Source organism: Eptatretus burgeri, chromosome 10, assembly GCF_056783735.1.
Source record: "Eptatretus burgeri isolate ZD-2024b chromosome 10, Ebu_testis_v1, whole genome shotgun sequence".
In the NCBI taxonomy this organism is placed as follows: Eukaryota; Metazoa; Chordata; class Myxini; order Myxiniformes; family Myxinidae; genus Eptatretus; species Eptatretus burgeri.
The window spans coordinates 86,342,248-86,365,295 of record NC_140970.1 but is presented as its reverse complement, the minus strand read 5'-3'; the positions used below and the strand labels follow the sequence as shown (position 1 = coordinate 86,365,295).

The 23,048-nt window shown below is 38.7% G+C and overlaps 1 protein-coding gene and 1 long non-coding RNA gene across 8 annotated transcripts in view; one reads left to right on the top strand and one right to left on the bottom strand.

The window, feature by feature from the left end:
- The window catches only part of DISP3 (dispatched RND transporter family member 3), a 529,314-nt gene that overhangs the window by 44,667 nt on the left and 461,599 nt on the right, over positions 1-23,048 (bottom strand). For 6 of the 7 annotated variants that reach the window (XM_085899158.1, XM_085899159.1, XM_085899161.1 and 3 more), the window contains 3 exons: positions 8,947-9,128; positions 7,265-7,398; positions 6,976-7,151 (listed from right to left, as the gene is read on the bottom strand). The exons of the other annotated variant lie outside the window; for it this stretch is intronic. In XM_085899158.1, coding sequence (XP_085755284.1) covers positions 6,976-7,151; positions 7,265-7,398; positions 8,947-9,128 — 492 coding nt within the window. The remainder of the gene's footprint in view (positions 1-6,975; positions 7,152-7,264; positions 7,399-8,946; positions 9,129-23,048) is intronic. 7 annotated transcript variants of the gene reach the window in all.
- Positions 10,203-11,534, top strand: LOC147019015 (uncharacterized). The gene is made up of 3 exons (XR_015062613.1): positions 10,203-10,629; positions 10,733-10,912; positions 11,176-11,534. It is a non-coding gene; the product is annotated as an uncharacterized LOC147019015 (long non-coding RNA).

Genomic DNA, 23,048 nt, shown 5'->3' with positions numbered 1-23,048 from the left:
AGGGAGGGGAGCTCTTCAAATTTTGCTTTTCAAAAATTATACAAAATATATAGATGATGGTTTCTTCCAAGTTCATGCAAACATCTGACATATCACAATTAGTATACTTTATTAATGTAAATAAGCGCGCACGCACGCACACACACACACACACACACACACACACACACACACACACACACACACACACACACACACACACACACACACACACACACACACACACACACATTCACCCCCTCCCAAGTTTTCACATCAAACTTAATATACTGTGTAGGCTTCACAAACCACTCGAAAGTGATAAAGCTTAAAAAAAAAATCATAACGTTTAAACAGCTTGAGATATGAACCTTGACCCCATGGGCAAATTACATCGTCCAACAAGACTGTTTCGTTGACATACACACGCCCCTCAGCCCAAAGGCTGAAGCACATGGTCAATCAAACACACATCCTAACCCCAAAGGGCCAGAATGCCTGGTCATACAATTGGACCCCTCTAGAGGAGTCCCCACGACTTCAATCGCATGCTGTCCCGAAATTTCTTCATCACGGCACACCGATAAATATCTAACCAATGAAGACCACATTAGTCGTTTAAACATCAACTGCACCTCCTGGCTGTTATGATGCGCATCGCCGTGGATTATGTCTCACAAGGTAAAACCCCATAATCCGCAAAGTGGTAAAACCGCATAATCCGCAAAGAAAAACCATCCATCTGCCACTGAGACGATTGTTCCCATCAATGTAAACCATTCAACCAGAAAGCACGTGGTGCGATCGGTGGGTAAATCTATTGATGTGGATTGGAGATTGGGGGAGTGCTCATCACACTCCACATATTTCAATTAATGAGAAAACGGTCCACGGAGAACTCCACAGAGCGGGATACCAAAGTCGGGTTACAATGCACAAATTGCTCATCACACACGGCAATGCATGTTTGCAAGTCCAGTGATGCAAAGAGCACGGGCAATGGACTACTGAGCAGTGGAGAAATGTGATATTGTCAGATGAATCATCCTTCACCATGTTCTCAACAAATGGACAAGTGCACATGTGATGCCAACCAAAAGAACTCTACAACCCTGAGTGCTTGGTTCCAACAGAAAAGGGTTCAGGTGGTTCTGTAATGTGGGGTGCATTTTCCTGGCATGGTTTGGGTGCAGTCAATCGTTTAGAAGGCATGGTCAATGCTAATCGCCACATAATAGTACCGAGTGATTATCTTCACCCCATCTTGCAGTATTTCTTTCCTGCTGGGAGAGGAGTCTTTCAGGATGACAACACCCTCATCCACAGAGCACATGTGGTTGCCAAATGGTTCAATAAGCATGACACTGATGTTATCCACATGTCATGGCCTTCTCAATCACCAGATCTGAGCCCAATCGAGCATTTATGGGATATTCTGGAATGACGCCTGAGACAGCGTTTTCCACCTCCTTCAAACGGGTGTGAGTTGTTGGACTTTCTCGTGGAAGAATGGTGCCGCATCCCTCTTTCAGAATTCTAGATGCTGGTGGACTCTATGCCACGGTGCATACAGGCCGTACTGGCCACACATGGTGGCCCAACGCCCTGCTAAGTGACTTGACATTGGTGTTTCCATTTTCTTTGTCCACTACCTGCATCTGTGCATATATATATATATATATATATATATATATATATATATATATATATATATATATATATATATATATATATATATATATATATGAACATATACATATGTGTGTGTGTGTGTGTGTGTTCATTATTGCATGTCGCTACACTTTTCCGATCAGGTAAATGGATATTCACATGTGGAGTCCTGTTCAGATGTCGACGATCCTTGTCCTCTGTACAGTTGCTCCAACTATATAAAGGATTGATTCGTCCTTGTATAGAGTACTGTACTCATATCTGGGGAGGTTCACCACTGCAAAACACAGGCTCTGGCACAGGAGTTGAGAACATTCAGGTCGGCTGGTTTACAAGGCTCTGCTTAGAGAGGGCAATCCAGGACATGCTCTCTTGTTTGAGGAGCCTCTCCACAGTCGCAATCAACAGAGCCATTTGGATTATATCCTATATGTGTACGTGTGTTTGTGTATTGTACATATTGTTGCGGATTTGGAAAGCTATCACACTCAACATTCAGGTACTTTAGCTCAGTTATATCGGTAAGTACGTGTTTTATAGATCGCCCTTTCCCCTAGTCTAACGGGTATTTAAATGTTCCTGCGCTACGGTTTGTTATAATGGTTGGGTTTCCCTTTTGTTTGGGGTTGCACCACCGCCAGCGCCGCCGGGTCGCCGGCGACCGCACCGCATCGCCCTCGCCTGGATTCGCACCTCCGCCTGGCCGGTTGCGGGGTTTACCACTCGATTTGGCGGGTGGGGGGAGTGTGCGGGGGGTGCATGCGCAGGAAGGCGTCGGTCTGTGAAGGACACAGAGAGCTCTGAGGAGATCGACGGGTCAGTCTGTGAGATCGACGGGAGCTCTGAGGAGATTGACGAATCCTCTCAGAGAGGCAGAGCCAGACAAAGCCAGACAAAGCCAGAGCCACCCAGGAGGAGAGAAGGGAGGGAGGAAGCGAAGTGAACCGGCGGGCGCTCCTGTCGTCGTCGTGGCGTTGGTGGTCACCACTGTGACTGTTGTCTTGCTGGGCTCGTCGAGCTTGTCTTGGGGGCTCATCGAGCCGGTCCGGAGACGTCATCCTGTCCTGCCTTCGTCGTCAAGGACAGGTCCAAAGTTGGCCTTTACCTCCAGCTCACCTTCCATCCGAGCTGGGGGTATTAAGAAAGGCGATTGCCCCCATCTCTGTCTGCGTGTGCGTGTGTCTGTTTGTGTGGGCCCCCTCTAGTAAGTAACAAACTGTTAAGTGCCTGTACATTACATGATAGAACTCGGCTGTAGGCTTTTTGCTCTTGTCCTGTCCCATTCCCCCATTCATTGCATTTGTGCATTTAAAATAAATGTCCCCGTTGTTGAATGTCACCTGCTCGTTGCGTCCCTTCCTCACATTGACTGCCATGGAACGTTCGGGATATTAGCTGGCTTTTAAAGCCGATAAAATAATCTGGTCCGACGGGATCTGGCGAATTAAAACCGCTCGGCATTCGCATACGGAACGAGCCGCTTAAGCGGCTCATTTTCGTGCAGGCCCCGTTGAGGTACAAACTCTCGGTAGTCTGTCCGCACGAATAATTAGGTAAATCGATAATTTGGCGATCGACCCTGTAGCGTGGGCAGAGCATTGACAAGTTTGTGGTGTAATAAAAACACCCGTAGCTGGGTTTCGGCGTTGGTCCGGAAGCTACGACTAGATTGCGCGTTCGGTGGACGCTCCGCCTGGATTGGGCTGAAAAGGTCGTGCGCACGCCGAACGGGCGGAAATCTATAACAATATTATATACACACATGTACAGGGTGTGCCATAAAATGTAAGTAAAACAAACAAACAAAAAGATTGTGACTCGACACCAATGACAGATATGAAAGAATGTGAAATATTTTTACAATCCTTATTTCAATACTTAAACCAAGTACTCAATATGACCTCACCTCTGTTCTGTACATTTTTCCTATTATATCCGCAGCAACAGGTTACGCATCACTTTCTGAAGGTTGTCTTGCGCAACCCCCGAGATAATCGGAATAACTGCATCTTTCAGATCATCAATTGTGGTTGGTTTCAGTTGAAACACTCGCCCTTTGACTGGTCGTCCCCATAACAATAATCCAGCACTGATGAGTCATGTGATCTTTGTAGCCACAGGAATTCAGTTCCGTGACTGACAAGATGATTGGGAATATTTATTTCAGCCAAGTGAGAAATCCATTCGAGGTAGGGGACATGGCTCCATCTTGTTGAAACCACATATTTTCATTATTTCTCACCTTGTTCCACAGGTAAGTCTTCAGCATGTGAAGATAACGACCTGCAGTCACAGCTACTGCTGTTTCTGCATTAGGATCTTCAAAAAACAATAGGGACCGTAGATTCATGATGACCTCGATCCACAACAGACTGTTTTTAGGAGAGTGAAGTGATGCTTCTTCATGTTCTTGTGACTTTTCCAATTCCCAAAATCTGCAATTCTGTTTATTTATCATCGCATTAATGTAAATCTGCCTCTCGTCAGAGCAAATTATGTCATTGATCCTGATATCTTCATTTTCCAGTGCTGCAGAAAAGTGGTTGCAAAATTAATAGTCTTCCGTGATCATTTTTAATAAGTGCCTGAAAAACCTGGATTTTGCAAGGAAAAAGCCTAATGTCTTCTTTCAGTATTTGTTGCACTAATTTTTCAGCTGAGAGTCAACTTGTTGATTTCCATGGACTTCTCCCCATGCATTTACATACAGGTTCAATTGTCTTTGGAACACGAACACAAACACACCATCCTGAATAGCCCTTATTCACGTTTGGTAATGAGCCAGTAGTTTTCTTCTTTCACACCAATGCCATTGTTAGCTCACCTGGACTTTTGTCAGGTGAGCTTATGCATTAGAGCAGTGTTTGTAGGTGAGTGAATGAGTCAGTCAGTCAGTCAGTCAGTTCGAAAACACTTCAGTCATTATCGCTTGAACCAAATAAACGATTTTGATGAAACTTGGCCACAGGCTTCTTATCTGATGCCTAACAAAGGTGTATTGACCGCATCAAAATCTGCACTCATTAAGGTGGTTATGGTGAGTGGGGGTGGGGTGGTTGACACCCCCAAAATAGGTATTTGCTCCATTCTTCGAAACTACACACACGGTTTTGATGAAACTGCACCGCAATCTTCATCACCCGTGATGTACCAAAGTGTATTGACCGCATCAAAATCTGTGCTCATTAAAGGGGTCTATGGTGGGGGGAAGGGGGGTTATTGGGTGGGGGGGGGGAGACCCCCCTAGACCCAGATTTTTTTAATGCTGCATTTTTATTTTGTTTCACAAGATGTTGGGTATCTTATCTAAAATGCACTCTGCACTCTATTCAGTCACTTTGTTTCAATATACGTCAAATGTGTTATAACTAAAGACGTTTCGGTACCCCTACTGGGCTCGATATTAAATTGCCATGTTATTTTTAATTCCAGAAAAAAAAGAAATAGAAAACAGAATTCGACGCGAATGCGTCGATGAATATTCCTCCACCCACATAAGATGTCAATCCACTGTTATGTTTGTTCTTAATTCAAGGTCACATGGAAAATATGAAGCTCACTTGGAATAAATAAATAAATAAATTGAGGGGGGGAAACCACATCCTGAAGCTTACTTAGATCAGAAGCAACAGTCACTCAAACCACCTGCAGACTACCTTGGACCCTAATTATTTATTTATTTTATTTTGAAGGCTGCGGGCACGGACTGAATAGTCCTCATTGAGGCCAAGCCTTCAATAAAAGAACTGCATGAATAGAAAAGTAAGGAAAGAGAGAATAGACTAAGAGTTTTTGAGAAAGAAAAAAATCTGTTTTTTGAAAAGGGGAAGGTCATAAGTATTTGAGAAGATATGAGAAGGTAAAGAGTTCCAGAGTTTGGCAGTGGAGGGGAAGAAACAAACATCCTAACGGCCCACCCTTGAATTGACAATGGCCACACAAAAATCATGTGATGTCGTGGCTTGTCGAGTGTTCCTTGGTCTTTCTAATGGTGGAGGTACACAAGCAGCAAGTTCTTGCGAGCAGAAACCGAAGTAATATCTGTAGAAAAGAGAAAGAGAGCCCACTATGCGGCGTAATTTGAGCGGGTCGAGTTATGAGGTCACATTGGTAGAGTTGACAAGTCAAATAACTTTCTGTTCAATTCTGTCCAGGAAGTTGGTGGAGCTGGAACCTCCTCAGATGTGAGAACACTACTCTCTACAAGGACGAATCAATCCGTTATATATATAGTTGGAGCAACTGTTCAGAGGAGAAGAATCTTCGACATCTGAACAGGACTCCATATGCCAATAGGATTCCTAGGACTTATTGCAGTGAACAAACCTTAGTACATCACGGGTGATGAAGGTTGTGGTCGTTTCATCGAAATTGTCTGTGCAGTTTCGGAGAAGAGAGCAAATACCTATTTTGAGGAGTCAAACCCTCAAGTTTGGTTTAAATTCCTTCTCATTATTTTTTTTTCCTGAATTTTTTTTGTAAGGCTCACGTGGCTGTGCCTGGATGGGTTTGAGGGTTGGGGAGTAGCGGCTGAAACCCGAATCCTATCCAGGATCCTCCTAATGACTCCATCTTTGCTCTTTACTTCTTCGGGTTCCTTCTTGGTCTTCCGTTTCATTCTGTGGTTCGCAAGTTATTCACATCCCGGATGCACTCCCAGTCAGGTTGTAGAGCAAGCCACACTGTTATACAAACTATAGACCATGTTCCAGTACTCATGAATTTTTGTGTTATTCCTTTAATAATATTATTCTCTATTATTTCGTATGCAGTTTGTGGCTGTTGGTTGCATCATTTTTTGGAAGTGTTACTGTGCTGCTGATTCAGCACCCCTGTTACTAATAAGCTGGTACTCATTTTGCTGACCTAGGAAGTATGAGAGGCTGTCAAACCCACCTGGTGTTATTTCAACGGCATGGCCTCAATCTTAAGACCCGAAGATATGAAGCCAACCTCCTTAACCACGAAGCCAACACCAGGCTTTTCAATTAAAGGTCATATTACCATAAATCCTTGATCTTTTAAACACCAAATCTGATCACGTCATCTTTGCATCATAGTACGTACAGTGCATACTTTACCAAGTTTGGTCACATTCCCTTCAGTGGTTAATAAGTTATTGCGGTAACGAAAATCTGTTACGCATGCACACACGGCTAGACGGACAACCCAAAAACATAATGCCTCCGGTGAACTCCGAGGTACCGTCCCTTATCAATCAGTCCTTTATCTCACCACTCTCCGAAACAAAACTATTTTTGTCATTCCTTCAGTACAATCATTAAACACATTTACACAAGAGCTCATCCACCTCCCAATCCTCACATTATTTCCAATGACGTGGTTTTCATGTGTGGAACTTTGGTTCAAGCCAAGGATACCAAAGACAAGGAAGACGATGGCACCGGAATCTACAAGAGGGCGGGAAGCTGGTGGGCCACAGCCCGGCCCATCTGAGCACGGGTTATAGCCACGGAGGGAAAGGGGTGGACGTGGGACAGCTAGGGTGGAACATGGGATGAGAGAGCAGTGAAAATAGTTATCTCTTGAATGGGAACGGCTGAAATGACATCAGAAGTGTAATGCTCAATAAATCACTTTTCCAGCCTCACACCTCCAGCAGCATATGGCACGTAGAAGGCCTGGCGGTTGGGTCCTTTAGCGGTGGGTGCCACCATGCAGCCTTGGGGCCCGAGGCAAACACGACTGTTGAAAGGAAATCTTCTCGCCTGTGCAAAAAACAACCGCCTGCAGGCCCGGACACGCAGGGACAAGTGTTGGTCCATATGTGCCAAAATGTATACACCAAGTAGCTCGACCTTGGCCGGTTGGCCCAGAATGCTGATTAAGCTGATGAATCAGATCTCCAGCAAGGTTATCCAAGATGTGGATTTAGCTTGGCCTGCAACACTTCTGCCTCGTCACCTAGTTAATAATCTAGTTGGTTAAAATCCTAACACAACGAGCCAAAGAAATGCCTTTTGCAACAGTCCATTCTAAACTAAGCAATATGTCCCATATCTCACCAGGGTTTCTCTAATGTTATAAAACAGATCTGCTTTGTAGCTACTATATTCATTTGCAAGATCCCTATGATAAATTAGAAAGACTCGATGATGAAAACTCCTCCAGAGTACCTCGGATTTCTTTCACATCAGCCCATTGAATTTGCTTTGAGTCATGCCTGTACTTCTCTCAAATATGAGAAAATGAAGGATCATTATTACCTCCCCCACTAAAGGAGAAGGAGGTAATGTTTTCACCCCTTTCTGTCTGTTTGTTTGTTTGTGTACATGATATCTCAAAAAGTTGTGGATGGATTTGGAAGAAACTTGGTGGATGGGTTGGGCGTGTGGTAAGGAAGAATTGATTTGATTTTGGTGAAGATCCGACTTCTGATTTGGATAAGAAAATTATTTAATTTTAAAAGTGATTCTTTCCCATTGAGATATAGGGCTCAAAAATGATATATAGCATGATATTTCAAAAATGTATTGGTCCATATATGTTCTTGTGGATCAGGCATTGCATGGCGGAAGTATGCGCTCTCCCGGGTGCCCTTCTAGTTTCACTTTACATTTCTATCAAGCTCTCCAAAAGCATTATCACTTCATCAAAAATCCCCTTGAGTTATAACCATCATGGTTTTTTTATGTTTTTTTTTCCTGTATAATGCCTCTTTTTACTGAGAACTCCCACCATCTCTCCTCGGTTGGGAAGATATATCAATTACACTGCCCCCTCCCCCTTTAAAGTGCTGTTTCATAAGATTAATAAGCCTGGTATTGGCTTAACGGTTAAGGTGGCTGCTTTAAGATCTTCGGGTCTTGAGTTCTATCACGGCTCCTATCACACCGTTAGATAACAATGGGTGGGTTGACTCAGCCTGCCATCCTTCTGAGGTCGGCAAATTGAGTACAAGCTTACTGGAAAAGGGGTACTGCATCATTGAGCACAGCTGCTCTTCCAGCAATGATGCAACCTACAGCCATAGGCTGCATACAATATAAATAATAACATTATTAATAAAATAATACAAAAATTTGATAGTATAGGAGTGTGGTCTAAGGCTTGTATTAAAGTGTGGCCCAGTCTACAGCCTGGCTGGGAGTGCATCCAGGCTTGATACCAAGCCGGTATCTGCTTTCTGGAAAGATATACATTGTTTGTGTATAGTTTGACCTAAATCTCCTTTTGAGATTGACCTGAAGCCAGGCTGGGAGCAAATTTACCAAGGAGCTGAAAAGACCTGAGAGGAGACTGACATTGAACTGATCACCATGACATCACCCTGACCTGGAACTGAGCTGAGGCTTGAGTGCAACAAAGAAGCTGAAGTTGAACGACCAGCCTCGGCGGCCATCACACGAAAAATCTGTGAGCAGGAACTTGGCTGGGCAGCCACCAGTAGGAAGACCCAGCCGTGAAGCACACACAGTGAGGCGCTGGCTGAAGTTACCCCAGGGACGAGCAAATGCCTGGTTGTGGATGTGCAAGTCATGCAAAAGGGGAGAAAAGAAGCACTCAGTGAGATAGGAAGAGCAACAGTGTATCAGCAGACGAAGAACGGAATGTTTGGGCCTCGAGTTACAAGGTACCTCTTTATGAACATGAAAATAATGAAATTGTTACAATTATATGACAAACTATTATTTTAAATGCTGCTTGTTTATTGTGTCAACGTGAATATCAAAAAGAGCACTGAGAAACAGTAAAAATACAAGATACGAAGAAATACAAAAAGTCATTGTTTATTGAAATTATGACAACCAGTGATGTCGGTGCAAATCATTCCTCAAGGAAAAGGAAAAGTTAAAGCGGTTCAGTAAGACATCCTAAAATATGGCAGGGAAGAGAATTTGTAAGCTGAAGGAAATCAATGTTGTACGAGCAATCGTTGGGACGACTGGAGTGATAAAGGAACCTCTCGAGATATTTGAGATACGAGGTAATATCACAACAAACGAGTGGGCGGATAGGATGGATGAGAGGTACTGCACATTCGTCTCCAAGCTATCTAGCTTGAGTTTGAATCCTGACCCGGCTACAAACTGTCATCCTGGTGCTTCCCAGGCAAGGTGATTCATCAATGTGTGTGTGTGCTGTCCCTCGGATAAACGTTAAGCAGGTGTACCATCTGCCAGCATTCGTTGATGGACAGTAGGGAATATAATTATGGGGTTTGTGAGGCACCCATGCAAATGAATGGGAAAATGCGGAAAACTCTTTGAATTGATTCCCAAAAAACCCTTCAACTGGAGTCTAATTCCTCCCATACAAATGCATAGGCTAACCTTTTTGAAAACCCCTAAAAAAACCCTTAAAGAGGAGAATGATTTTCTCCCATACAAGCTCATGTTAATTTGAGACTATCTCAGGGCCCAAAAAAACCTCATATAAATGTATAGGCTAACCTTTTTGAAAACCCCTTAAAAAACCCCAAACAGGAGACTGATTCCCCCCATACAAATTGATAGGGAGAACTCCATCTCAAAGCACATTCAGTTAAAACAGGAGAATGATTTTCTCTCCCCCTCTGACTCTTAGTCCATGTGGTCAAAAGAAGAGATCGATCTCTGCCCCATTACTTACCCCATTCAAAGAGTCGAGTATATTCACTTAATCAGATAGATATAAAGAGAGACATCACCATTTTTTGATCACCATCGAGTAGGAATATTTATTTTATTTCTTCAATCCACCAAACCTTTAGTTTCGTAAAATGGGGAAATAAAATATTTTCAGAATACTCGTGCTGTGAAAATGAGACATACTGCCTCAAGTCATTTCCCGTGTGGACACACGCCCTTGAGATGCCAAGATTAGGTAATATCACTTCCTCAAAGTTGCTTTAAAAGTCGACTCTCACATCTGAATCCTTTATAATTTTTCTCATTTTGTTCTATTGAGAAACAACTGAAACATGAACTATTTTTCATCTGAGGAAGAGAGTCCTGAATCATCTGGAGAAGAACATTGGTAAGTTTGGGTATGCTTTCTCTGAGAATGACAGTGATGCAACTGATTATTATTAATTAAAACACTGTACGATGAAATATTATTATTTGTCTTCTCCAAGCAGCTTATCTTCATCGCTAATCGCGTCTGTGGACAACGAATTATTTGAATTACACAACGCACGGATACAGATGGACAATGTTATTCAAGAGATTTATTCCTTTCGTCTTCAATTGAAAGAAATCATTACCGACTGGGAAGCATTGTTGACACCTCCTCTAATCTTAAAAGGCCCAACTTCAAGGTGAGAAATACGCACGTGAATGTTTGTGTGTCTGTCTGTCTGTCTGTCTGTCTGTCTCTCTCTCTCTCTCTCTCTCTCTCTCTCTCTCTCTCTCTCTCTCTCTCTCTCTCTCTCTCTCTCTCTCTCTCTCTCTCTGTCTATCAATCTGCCTGTATATATGTCTCTTTGTCCATTTCTCGATCTGTCTCTGCCTGTCAATATGTCTCTTCTTGTCTCTATATCTCTCCTGAGTTTTAACACATTTTTTTGTTTTTATTTTCCAGTTTAAACACCTGTCTGGATGAACCAAGCACACAAGTTAATCGTCTGCAGGAATATGACCTGACACTCAAGACATCTGAAGCAGACTGCTTGGAAATATCATCTATTTTTACAACTGAATATTTAATATTTTCAATGTTGATTAATTATACTTGCTTTTCTTATAATTATCTGATTCTTAACTACAAGAAAAGAATCGAGATTTAAAGAAGGGGGGGGGGGTAGGTGCGCTCCCCCAACGACCCATCACCCCCTCATCCCACCCCCTCCCCTCCCCGTGTATGTGTGGGGAAGGGTGAAGAGTGGGATGAGGGAGGTGGTGGGTCAAAGGTGGGGGCGCACAGGGGGGATGAGGGGTGGGGCTTGTGTGGGTGGGGCTTGTGTGGGTGGGGCTTCTGCGGGTGGGATTTATGTGGGTGGTGCTTGTGTGGGTGGGGTTTATATGGGAGGGACTTCTGTGGATGGGGCTTGTGTGGGCAGGGTTTATGTGGAAGGGGTTTATGTGGAAGGGGTTTATGTGGGAGGGGTTTATGTGGGAGGGGTTTATGTGGATGAGGCTTCTGTGGAAGTGGTTTGTGTGGATAGATGGATGGGTAGATGTGTGGATGGGTGGAGCTTGTATGGATGGGTGGAGCTTGTGTGGATGGGTGGAGAATTTTTTAAATTAAATAAACATGTTGTGTGTGGGGAACTAATTAACTAATTAATCACTAATTATATGAATATGATGAATGTGGGTGGGGCTTGTGTGGGGTGGGGTTTATGTGGGCGGAGCTTGTGTGGGTGGAACTTGTGTGGGCGGAGTCAAAATGGGCGGAGTCAAAAAAAATTCAATTTATCTTTGTCTTTTATAATTCCTGTGAATAAAATGAACCTAAAATCTGTTCCCCTTCTAAATCATATATCTTATAAGTCCAAGGAACTGTATCTATCCCATCAACAATTTTGAAAAGTTCATTCGTCCACCGCTTTGTATAACCCTTTTCAAAATGAGATTTCCATCTATATATTCTGACTATATCACCAACTTTAAACTTAGGCTTTTTGACATTAATCTCTTTTTCATATTTTAATTTTGTAAATGTTTCTGATGGTTTCATATTCGTTGACGTGTGAATCGTGTCATTATACTTATCTACAATATCCTGAATAAAAGATGACCATTGTTGTGAACCGAGTTGTGTGAATTTTTTATATAGTCTCTCTTTTAAGGTACGATTAAAACGTTCAAAAACAACAGCTTTTCCTTCATTAAAGGTACTGTATAATGTAATACTGTTATTTTTTAGAAAATTCATAAATGTCTTGTTGTAAAACTCTCTACCCTCATCAGTCCACAATTTTTTAGGTTTTCTCTTACTTTTATTAAATATTTGTTGAAAGGCGAACATAAGAGTATTACCTGTTTTGTTTTTTTAAAGGGACAACCCACGCATATCTACTCCTCAAATCGATAACGGTTAAAGCATACTTGTATCCATTATCATTATTGAGTTCAATTAAATCAGCGGACCAGATATAATCAACTTCCTTGGAATAAACCTTCCTTCTCTGAAACTTTGTGAATATTGCTTTATGTAATTCATCAGATAATTGCTCTTCAGTCTTAATGACATCATTAGAGCCTATAAGTATTTTGAATTTCCAAGTCCAAGTTTCAATTTAGTACTGATCATCTTCTTCATGATGAACCTATCAACTTTTTGTCTCAAGGTTGGATTTTGTATCAGAGACAAATTATACAACATTTCTCTATCGGCTTCATGCTTTTCTTCCAAAGTTGTGGTATGCCCATAATCAATATCGTGTCTCATGCACACTTCATCAACCCTATTGATGGGTTTACTCCATAGTTTAGGATTGTCTGCCTCATTTAATCTTTTATCCATGTTTGTGCCTGGACCACAGAAAAATACCCTGGTAGATGTAATTCCCCTGGTATTCCAGTAGTTGTAAATTTACTTCCAGATAAAAACTTTTGAATATCTCCTCTGAGTTTGTGTTTGGAGATAAATTGACACTTTTTTGAATCACACACCGAACATATACCTTTTTGTATAACCCTGTTATTTTTACTTTTAAAATATGAGATTTTTAGTATTAGTTTTCTTTTTACATTTGAGACAATAACTCATTTATTTATGAGAAAAATTCTGACAGAGTGCTAAAACCTTTTTAGTTTCCAGCATGCACATTTGAATCTTAATTTTTAAAACATAAAGAATCCTTAGAAATGTCTTTACTCTCTCCTCCATTTATTTAAGAAAAAAATGAAAAACTTTAATTCAAGTAAATATCTTTCCCCTGAAAACGATGTCAATCGTCTTGTCGAAAATATTTCTAATAGACTTGTCAATTTTTTGTTTTCCTCCTCGGTGCGTTGAGATTCATTTATTTTCTGTAATACCCCCAATCGTTTTTTAATCTCACTGGTTTCCATATTTTTATATTTATTTATTCTCTCTTTCCTCCTTCTCTCTCTTCTCTCTTTCCTCCTTCTCTCTCTTCTCTCTCTCCTCCTTCTCTCTCTCTCTTCTCTCTTTCCTCCTTCTCTCTCTTCTCCCTCTCATCCTTCTCTCTCTCTCTTCTCCTTTTCCTCCTCTTCTCTCTCTTCTTTTGTATCAGTTTCTTCAACTCCTTCCTCATCCCTTACTATCCTTGAATCACTTACACCCAATAGAATATCATACATATATTTATTGGGATTTCTTGTTATTCCTGCATCAAAAATAAATTTTTTTACAACAGTAAACCAATAAAGTTTCTTTTGAATTTATAAAAGAGCCTAACGTTTTCTTAACTTTATAATTTTTTCATTATTTACCATTTTAATGAAATCCAAAGTTTTTGGTTTATCAACATCAGTATAAAGCCAATCTTTTATTGAAAATACCTCATTCTTATGTTGTATAACATATTTATTAAAATACCGAATACCGTTTTCTTGAAGGTATGCTTGGACACAAATGATAATTTTCTTGAAGCCTTCTTGCTGTCATTTATGTATTCGAAATATATGACACGAAACACCTCCCCATCTTCCCATAGGTAAATCATTTTGTATTTCCTTACTTATAATAAATAATCCTGTTTTTTCTGTTTTCATGTTATAAACTAGGGCAAAATCATTCCTATATTTACCCTTATTAAATTCTTTTATTTGTTTTGTACTAATCATGCTTCCACAAAACTCATTCTCCATACCAAGTGGATAATATTCTTCCTTACGAGACTGATTTAATAGTTCCAGGTCTTCTAGGTCAATTTTAAATGACCAATTATACCCTAAATCATTCATATCATACCCCCATTGTTCTATTCTCATACAAACGATACGCCCTTCTTTATAAAAAATAATTTTAATTCGAACTGTGAATTCTGTATGACCTGGAGATAATATCAACACTTCTGTATCTTTTGAATACACACCCGTTTTATTTAAGGATATATATTGTGATAAATCACTTAATCTCACCAAGTCATTCGTGCCAGTGGGGCTTGGATAATTTTTTTATTTATAAGCATTTTTCATATTAATATTTTTTGTTATACTATATTTCTGTCGTTCAGCCTGTGCCTTTGTGTAATAATTTGATAAATCAATATCCAGTTATTGGGATACACCAAAGATAGAACCATCTTTACCAACATAAGTCATTTATATTAGATTAAAAATAATGTCATAAATTTTTTTATTTTTGTTGAGATGAAATAACACATATCGACATCATTGATCACAACACTTGGAATTCAATTCTTGCACTTGGAATGTTTGATAAACACCATTCTGTAAGAATTTTATGACTTCAACAGGTGGTGGAAGACCAAAACTATCAAAATAATATTTGTCTTGACTATTAAAAATGCAAACCCAATGAGAACCTTTCCCACTATTATCTTCTAAGTTCATAATAATATTCATTGTATGTAAAGGCGCGTTTGTTAATTCATCTGTCATACAAATAACCACATTATGAGTTTTTAATTTCTTACAATATTTGACAAGTTGTAAATTTGATGTTGTATTCTTTCCAAATTCTTTAAACCACTCATCAATGCTCATTTATTTATGAGAAAGATATAATCCATTACCCCTTTTAGTTAATTTTACACCTGCTTGTGCGATAGAAGAAACCATATCTCCAACTAACAATCTCGCTTTATCAGGCAGACTTTCAAGTTCTTCAGCAAAATCTACAATTACACCACTTCCACTAATTTGTTTCTCCAACTCTTTGTTATGTCTTTCCAATTATTTTTGAGCCCGGAGTTGAGCCTTCCTTTCGTTGGCAGTTTTCACCGCTGTTGAAATACCACCTGACAATGCTCCAACCGCACTTAAACCAGCAAATAAAGGAATTAGAAATGGGAGAAATCCTCCACTCGTCTCTCTTATTGAATATTTTTTCAACATTGGTTTTGTCATTTTAATTTTAAGTGAGCCAGTATCGTTCAAGATTTTAACCTACTCTCTTGTGAGGAAAACATCAATTCTTTGTGCTCCTTCTCTCTGAATTGTATTAACGTTAATCGTACAAGGCTTTTGATTTTGAACACAAGATGATTGTTTATGAAGATTGCTTTGATAAACATATACCACAGTTGGTACTTTCCCACTCATTTATGCAACAAAAACTTATGTGAGACTAATCATAACACCATTATCTGTATCAATCTGTAATTCTGTTTCTTCCAAAAGCAAACAATATGTATCAACTTCCTCACTCTCTCCACTTTTAATGTATCGGGAAGTATCCACTCGATTCGACTTTATGGTTTCCTTTTGAGCACTCAGGTCAAACGCATAGATTGTATACAAACTTTTAAATGCTGTCATATCCAAAATAGGTTCTATATTTCCATTACTTTCACACACCTTTTGGTAAGACTTGTATGCTTCAGCAAAATCATTTTTTCCCCAATTAATTTCCAATCTATCTCGTGGATAAAATGTTCCATCGAGAGAAACACGAAGTTGTTTCACCTTTGCATTATCATTCAATGCATTATTCTTATCTGTAGCAGTATCACCATCTGGTTTTTAAAAAATGATCCACAGATATCGTGGCTTTCCTTCCAGAACACCCAAATTCCACGTGTAAGTGGTTTGATTTAGTTTAACGTTTTGACATTTTATTTTGAGGTATGATAAACTGAGTGGTTTCTTTGAGTTAAGTCTTCTGTTCAACATCTCTTCTCTTTTAAGATTATGAGTATATTCACTAATATACCAACTCATTTCATCAATTACAAATTTATTCAGGGCACCAAAAGCACTAGCAACACCAAAAAGTAATCTATTTTCATTATCATTCCTTTGCAGTTGAAATGTAATTTTAAGACCATACAGAACTTTATCATGATCACAAAATCCAAATATACCTTTACGAGGAACTGCCACAGTAAAACTATTAAATGCTTTTGTATCATCATTATACATTCCTTTCCTTTGAGTATATCCAGGGTCTGTGTTTGTTCCCATTGACATATCAGGAATAAAACCTTCGACAGCCCCCTTTCCCATTCTGTCACCGAATGAATATAGTGTAAATTTCATAATTTCAGATACAGCAGAGACATAATCAACAGCTTCAACTTCTTGTGTTCCAATGTATAAACGAACACTATCAAACATTTTCCAGAAGAAATCATTGATGAGTGTAGCGTTTGTGTTATTCCCAGCTTCAGTGAATTTAAATTTACACAACAAGAAACTTTTGGATAGATTCAAATTAGTTTGTCGATTATTTATTTCAAAACTTTTTGTACCATTTGCATTCCAGTGAGTTCCAGTTATTGCATTTAACTTAAAGTAATCTTCTTTTTTAGTGGAGTTTGAGATGATAATGGTATCATCCAAATAATAGATACTCTCAATTGCTTCCATACTTGTATTTATTTAGGAAAAAAGATGTTAAAACTTTTGAACACTGACCCAAGTATTTGAATTATTTTTTGTCGTTGCTGGGGAGACAATTGAGTTTTGCCTTTCTTAATTTCCTTTATTGCTTGTAATTTATAAGATTCCTTTTGGGCATCTTTTATACTCTTTATAGCACCCGATACATTTCCCATAGCAGAAGCAGTTAAACCAGTAAGGTCTTTATGTTTAAGAATAGTTGAACTGATACCCATTAGAGTATCAATTATCCCATCTCCTCTAAATTGATGTCCAACAACCCCTTTGTCTCTTTGGTATATAGTATCCTCTACCAAGATACATACCTTCACCCTTGTAGTATGGGCAAAGGAACATCCCATCCCCTATAATTATTTTATATTTTTCCCAACTCGTGTTTCCTCACAATAACCATCGTATTTATTTATTGGAAAACTTCACGTCGGTGAATTCTGATGGATATAACTTTCCATTAAAAGAAATCATACGATTATCTTGGTCGGTTATCCTAAAATTTACTGTGTATATGGTTTTTCGTGACACAGGGAGATAAACCAGATTTTTGGGTTCCATATTGAATTTATAACCAATTGGGGTTGAGTATGCGCTGAATGAAAATATTGTATTTGTTCTTATTCCATCATTATGAGCACCATCAATCAAATCACAGTGAATTAATACTGAATTTATTCCTGAGGATATTTGAATAACATTATCACTGTAAAACATCCCATTAGTTTCAATCTTTTTTGAGGAGAAACCCAATAACTCTCTAAATGAATTATCAATTGTGAAATCAACCTTGTAGTTATTTTTAAGTTTAATCGTTGATTTTGAAGTATGTTTTTGAATATCTATAACAATATTTTCTGGTTCATCACCCTGTTCTTTCATAAGACAAACAATTTCGGAAGATATTTGAGAAATCTCATATGCTCCGGGTGAAACTTATCATTTTGTATCCACTTCCCGGATTATAACTAATCTTGTCATTTTTCTCAGTTATATTAAATGAGGTATTATAAGTTTCCATGGACAATAAAGATGCCTCATATTCTTTTGTTGGGTCAAGTTGTAGTGGGTATGGGAATGAAGATGTGTGGTCGCTTGTTGTGAAATTAAAACGAAGGATTGTGCTTCTCATCTTATTTAATATGAGATAAAATGTCTTTATATTGGTATTTATTAATTATTTTCATGTTCATCAACTGGTCTAAAATGGCTGATACTTCATTAAAACAATTGTTATTTCCAGCCTTCTTACTACCTAACAACAATAACAGTCTATTAACTACTTGTGATGGGTCATTTGGAAGAAAACTAACACCTGAACCAAGCATACTTAAAGCCTGAATAATGTGTTTCTCCTTCTCATTCTTCCTACTTTTACCAGAAAGACTAACCCTATAATTAAGAGTGTCCAGCAGATCAATATATACTCTATCATCATTATTTTTCTTATCCAATGGTTTATCAAAATACTTTGATTCATCCCTCGCAGTTGAAGCTTGTCTTCCATCTTTTGTGAGAAGAAACATTAATCTGGGGGTTAGTTTAATAGGGGGTTGAGCAGAACTCAAGAACCTTCATTCATCATTAAATATCAATACCTTTTCTTGAACAAGATGAAATATTGCTGGTTGTTCTGTTGGAATGAGTCCCGCTTTGGTTTTTGGATCTGCTGAATATTCATTGTTTTGAAGATCATTCACAATATAATCAGGGGGTTGATTAATCTCTTCCAGTTGTTGAAATAATCCTTCATCATCATATTCTAATTCTCCTGTATGCTCTAATTCTTCCTCTGTCATTTGACTGAAATCTTTTAACATTTGAAGTTTTTTTAGGAGTATATTCTATTGTGGGAACTGTGGAAACATCTTATCTATAATTTTTTCTTGGGAAGTTTTTAAAAGTGGTTAAAAAAAATTCTCTTGTTTTCTTTCAAATGCTTCTTCACCCGTTAGTTTCTGTCTGCATTTCTTCTTTATGTCTTCCTGTTGTTTTACAACTGTTGAAACCAACTCTTGATGTTCCATAAATCTTCTTGCTCTTTCTTTTGCATCCATTTATTTATTGGAAAATATCATTTAATATCTCATCTTGTTTCACAACAATATATTTATATTTTTCAGTCGTGTGCTTCATATAATCCCCAAATTCCTTTTTACTGCATAATCTGGAACAATTATCTCTCCAAAAATTGTTTATATCTATTGAATTTAACTTGAATAAAATAAAAGTATGAGCATTGTTTCTTATGGAACGACGAGGAAGTTGAAACTATGACTGACTAAGATAAATACAATTACAAGAAGAATGTCGCCCTCTTGTGAAGTCGCTGTCCATTACCGTTTGGTTTCTCTCATTAACACAATCGTCAAAGATAACGAGGTTCTTCTTTGATTTATCCAAATCTTGGGGAGAAGGTATATCATCCGATCTTAGTATCACTAAGAATACAAGTTATCAGTTTTGATTTCTTTTTATATCTCTGTGTATCACAAAATAGTGGTATTATATCTTCAATGTTATAATCATTTAGATTGCTTTGAAGTTTAAATAAACCAATTATATGTTCTTTTTGAAGACCAGCATTAAAACCTTGTGAGAGTAGTTGATACTCAGGTTGAAAACTCGACTTTGTGAAAATTATTAAATTGTCATAATCTAAAAAGTTGGGAGTCAGGAGCATCTTTAAAGATAAGCAGGTTTTTCCACATCCTCTTGAACCGACTTTGAGACATCTTAATGAATTTGGAATATTTTTATGATTGTTAAATTTTATCTTATTTTCCCAAATGGGTAAAAAATCATTCATTTATATATTTGGAAAACAGGTTATTTAATTTATTATTGGTTATTTTAGAAACTCTTTGTTTTATCCTAAGTTCGGGTTTAATTTCAAGATAATCCATTATTTTATTTATACAATATCTTGTGTTGATATTTCCCTGAAAATGACAATCATGAATAATATATAACAACAATCCTTTGAACATTTCTCCAATGCGTTCAGTTTCTTCCCTTGTAAAGGCCCAGTCACACCTTGACGTTTTAGCCAACGTATGCAGATTTTTGAATTTTTTTTCTTAAACGCTGGCACACGTTGAATACGTTATGGGTAAGTTTTGATAACATTGAGACCACGCTGAAAAACACTGCCATACGTCGTTGTACGCTGGCTTTAAACGTTGTACTTTTCGGTTGTCCTCAAATTTTTGCATGCTTGAAATTTCACAACGTATGCCGGCGTATGACTCACACGTTCCGCTACGCTGGCCACAAGTTGTATGCATGGTCTGCGATCGTTGACAGACGTCAACACATGCTACTTGTAAGTTAATCATAAGTTGAGACACGCCGAGGTAATTAATGTTTAGCGTACCCGAAACTTATTTCTAACCTATGATTAACGTGTTGTTGGCACGTTACGCGATCGTTGCTACACGTCGACAGACGTTACTTTTAAGTTACTCATAGGCTGAAAGACGTCGGTATAATGGATCGTCCTTGTGTCAGCGTCTACGGCCACGGCCAGGACACTTATTTGCAGCATTCTTCAAACTTTTCTTCGGCATGACGAGGATGTTCAGACTTCGATGTCTAGCTTGGCTATGATTCCAATTGTCCATCGGCAGCGTCTATTTAAAATAGTCGAGTTTGAGCGTTTTAACACGTTCAGAAGAAACGCTTCAAATTTCCAAACCCCAGCGTCAAAAAACAAAGGCGAGTGACAGCAATTTAAATCGTTCATTGTAAACAATGAAAATAGTTGAGTGGTACCGTTTAAAAGTCGTTGAGTGTAAAAAAATCCAATTGTTGAGCGCAAGCGTCTACTTTCAATCGTGGAGATGCAGCCATTTAAATCGTTGAGTAGCAGCCTATGAATAGCAAACCCCACGTCACCGGCAAAGATAAACTGCCGCATGATATGGATAAGTTAGGCTATCGTTGGGCATAGTTTGTGAACGCCGGCGACACAATAATTATTCGTTGGTATACCGTATCTATAAGTTATCGAAGTGCTCTATGCACATTATTAGTTCATTGTGCATTTGTCCAACCCGTTACGAATAGACCTAAATCGTAAAAACAAGCTATAGCTCATTGTTGAAAAAGCCCCATAGAAAAATTAGCCGCGAAGAACTTCGAACAATGGTGCAAAGATGTCTCCTACCCGTGGACACGCGGACGCAAGGAGGATCCATCATAACCCACACCCTCCCCCTCACACTCACCTACTACTGCCAACATGAACAAACTACTACTAATACTGATACTGATACTGATACTGATACTGATACTGATACTGATACTGTTACTGCTGACATGGACATCGACTCAAAAAGGACTCAAAAACACTGTTGGGTTCCCCTTTTATGAACACCATTTTTATATACCAATTCCCAAAATCGCTGGGAACACGTCTTTATATGGCAGTTGTAAGTTCGAAACACGTTCATTTATTTTTTTTGTCGACCGGAAGATGTCATTGGAATACGTCTACATACGTCAATGTGTGTTGGGACTATGTAAAGAATTGGTTCAAAGCACGTCAAACATAAGTTAGAAATAAGTTTCACGTAAAAAAGAGATTACCGCGACGTGTTTCGACTTATGAGTAGCTTATAAGTAGCCTTTGTGGACGTGTGTAAGCGTCCACATATCGTGTGTAAAACTTATCCCCATCGCATGCGGAACGTGTGTCATACGCCAAGTATGTCGTAAAATTTTGAACATGTTTAAAATTTCTTGACGTACTCTACTTACTACGACGTATGATAGCGTACTTTAGCGTTCTACTCACGTATACCAAACTTACTCACACCGTATTTGACGTGCCCCAACGTTTTAGACACATTTTTCTTAGGTCGGCATACGCTGGCAAGATCGCCATGGTGTGACTGTGATGTTGACACTTCCATTTCTATGGTAGTTATGATTTGAATCGTTGTGCGTCAGCCTTTTAATAGGCTACGTCGCGACATCGTCGGCGATGCGTGCAACGCGCTATGCCTAAGTTAGACTATCGTTGGGCATAGGTTGTGTAGGCCGACAACAGGTTTAGCATTCGTTGGTATAAGTTATCTATAACACAACGAAACGTTCTGTGTCCGTTACTAATGCGTTATACATAAGACCAAGTCGCTATGAATACGTCCGAATCTTTTAAACAAAACATCAAAAGTTCAACGTAAGCCAGCGTTTTACATAAATTTTAATACGTTGCCATCGCTGGCTAAAACGTCAAGGTGTGACTGGGCCTTAAGGAAAGGTGTGTTATCACCTTCATACTTTACATTCATTTCTCCAATCAATCTTGCAAAATAATTCATTTTTGGTGTAAATATAAAAGAATTATTTTCCTTTTTATATTTTTTATTTCATTAATTCGATGATAATCAGAGAATATACATTGTTTATAGGCTTTTGACTCTGTGTTTAATCCCCCTCTTTCACACGCAGGACAATTCTCAAATTTATCATATGGAGAATCAGGGAATTCAAGAGGCTCAAAATCTAACATATTTATAAAGCAAAACTTTACTTAAACTAAAGTTCATCTTCGGTTTCATCATCAGTACTTTCACAATCATCTATAAAACTACTTTCATAACTATCGTTTGAACACAAACTCTCAGTATCATAACTGTCGTTTGAACAAAAACTCTCGGTATCATAATCACTCTCATAATCTTCAAAATCTTCAGTTGAATGTTGACTCATATTTAATTAGTAGAAAAAACATTACCATCGATATCTATATACTTTTTTCATTAACAGATTCAACTGCGACATTTTTTTCTATTAAAGGTAATTTTAAAATGATCCTTATCTCCAATTGAACGAAGTGTCATTTCACCTGATATATTAACATCCTTTATTTCATCAGGATTTATATCTTTAGGGTTGTTGAAAAAAAAAATACAAATTTCTCCTTGCATATTACAAATGGTTTTATCTTTTATTTTT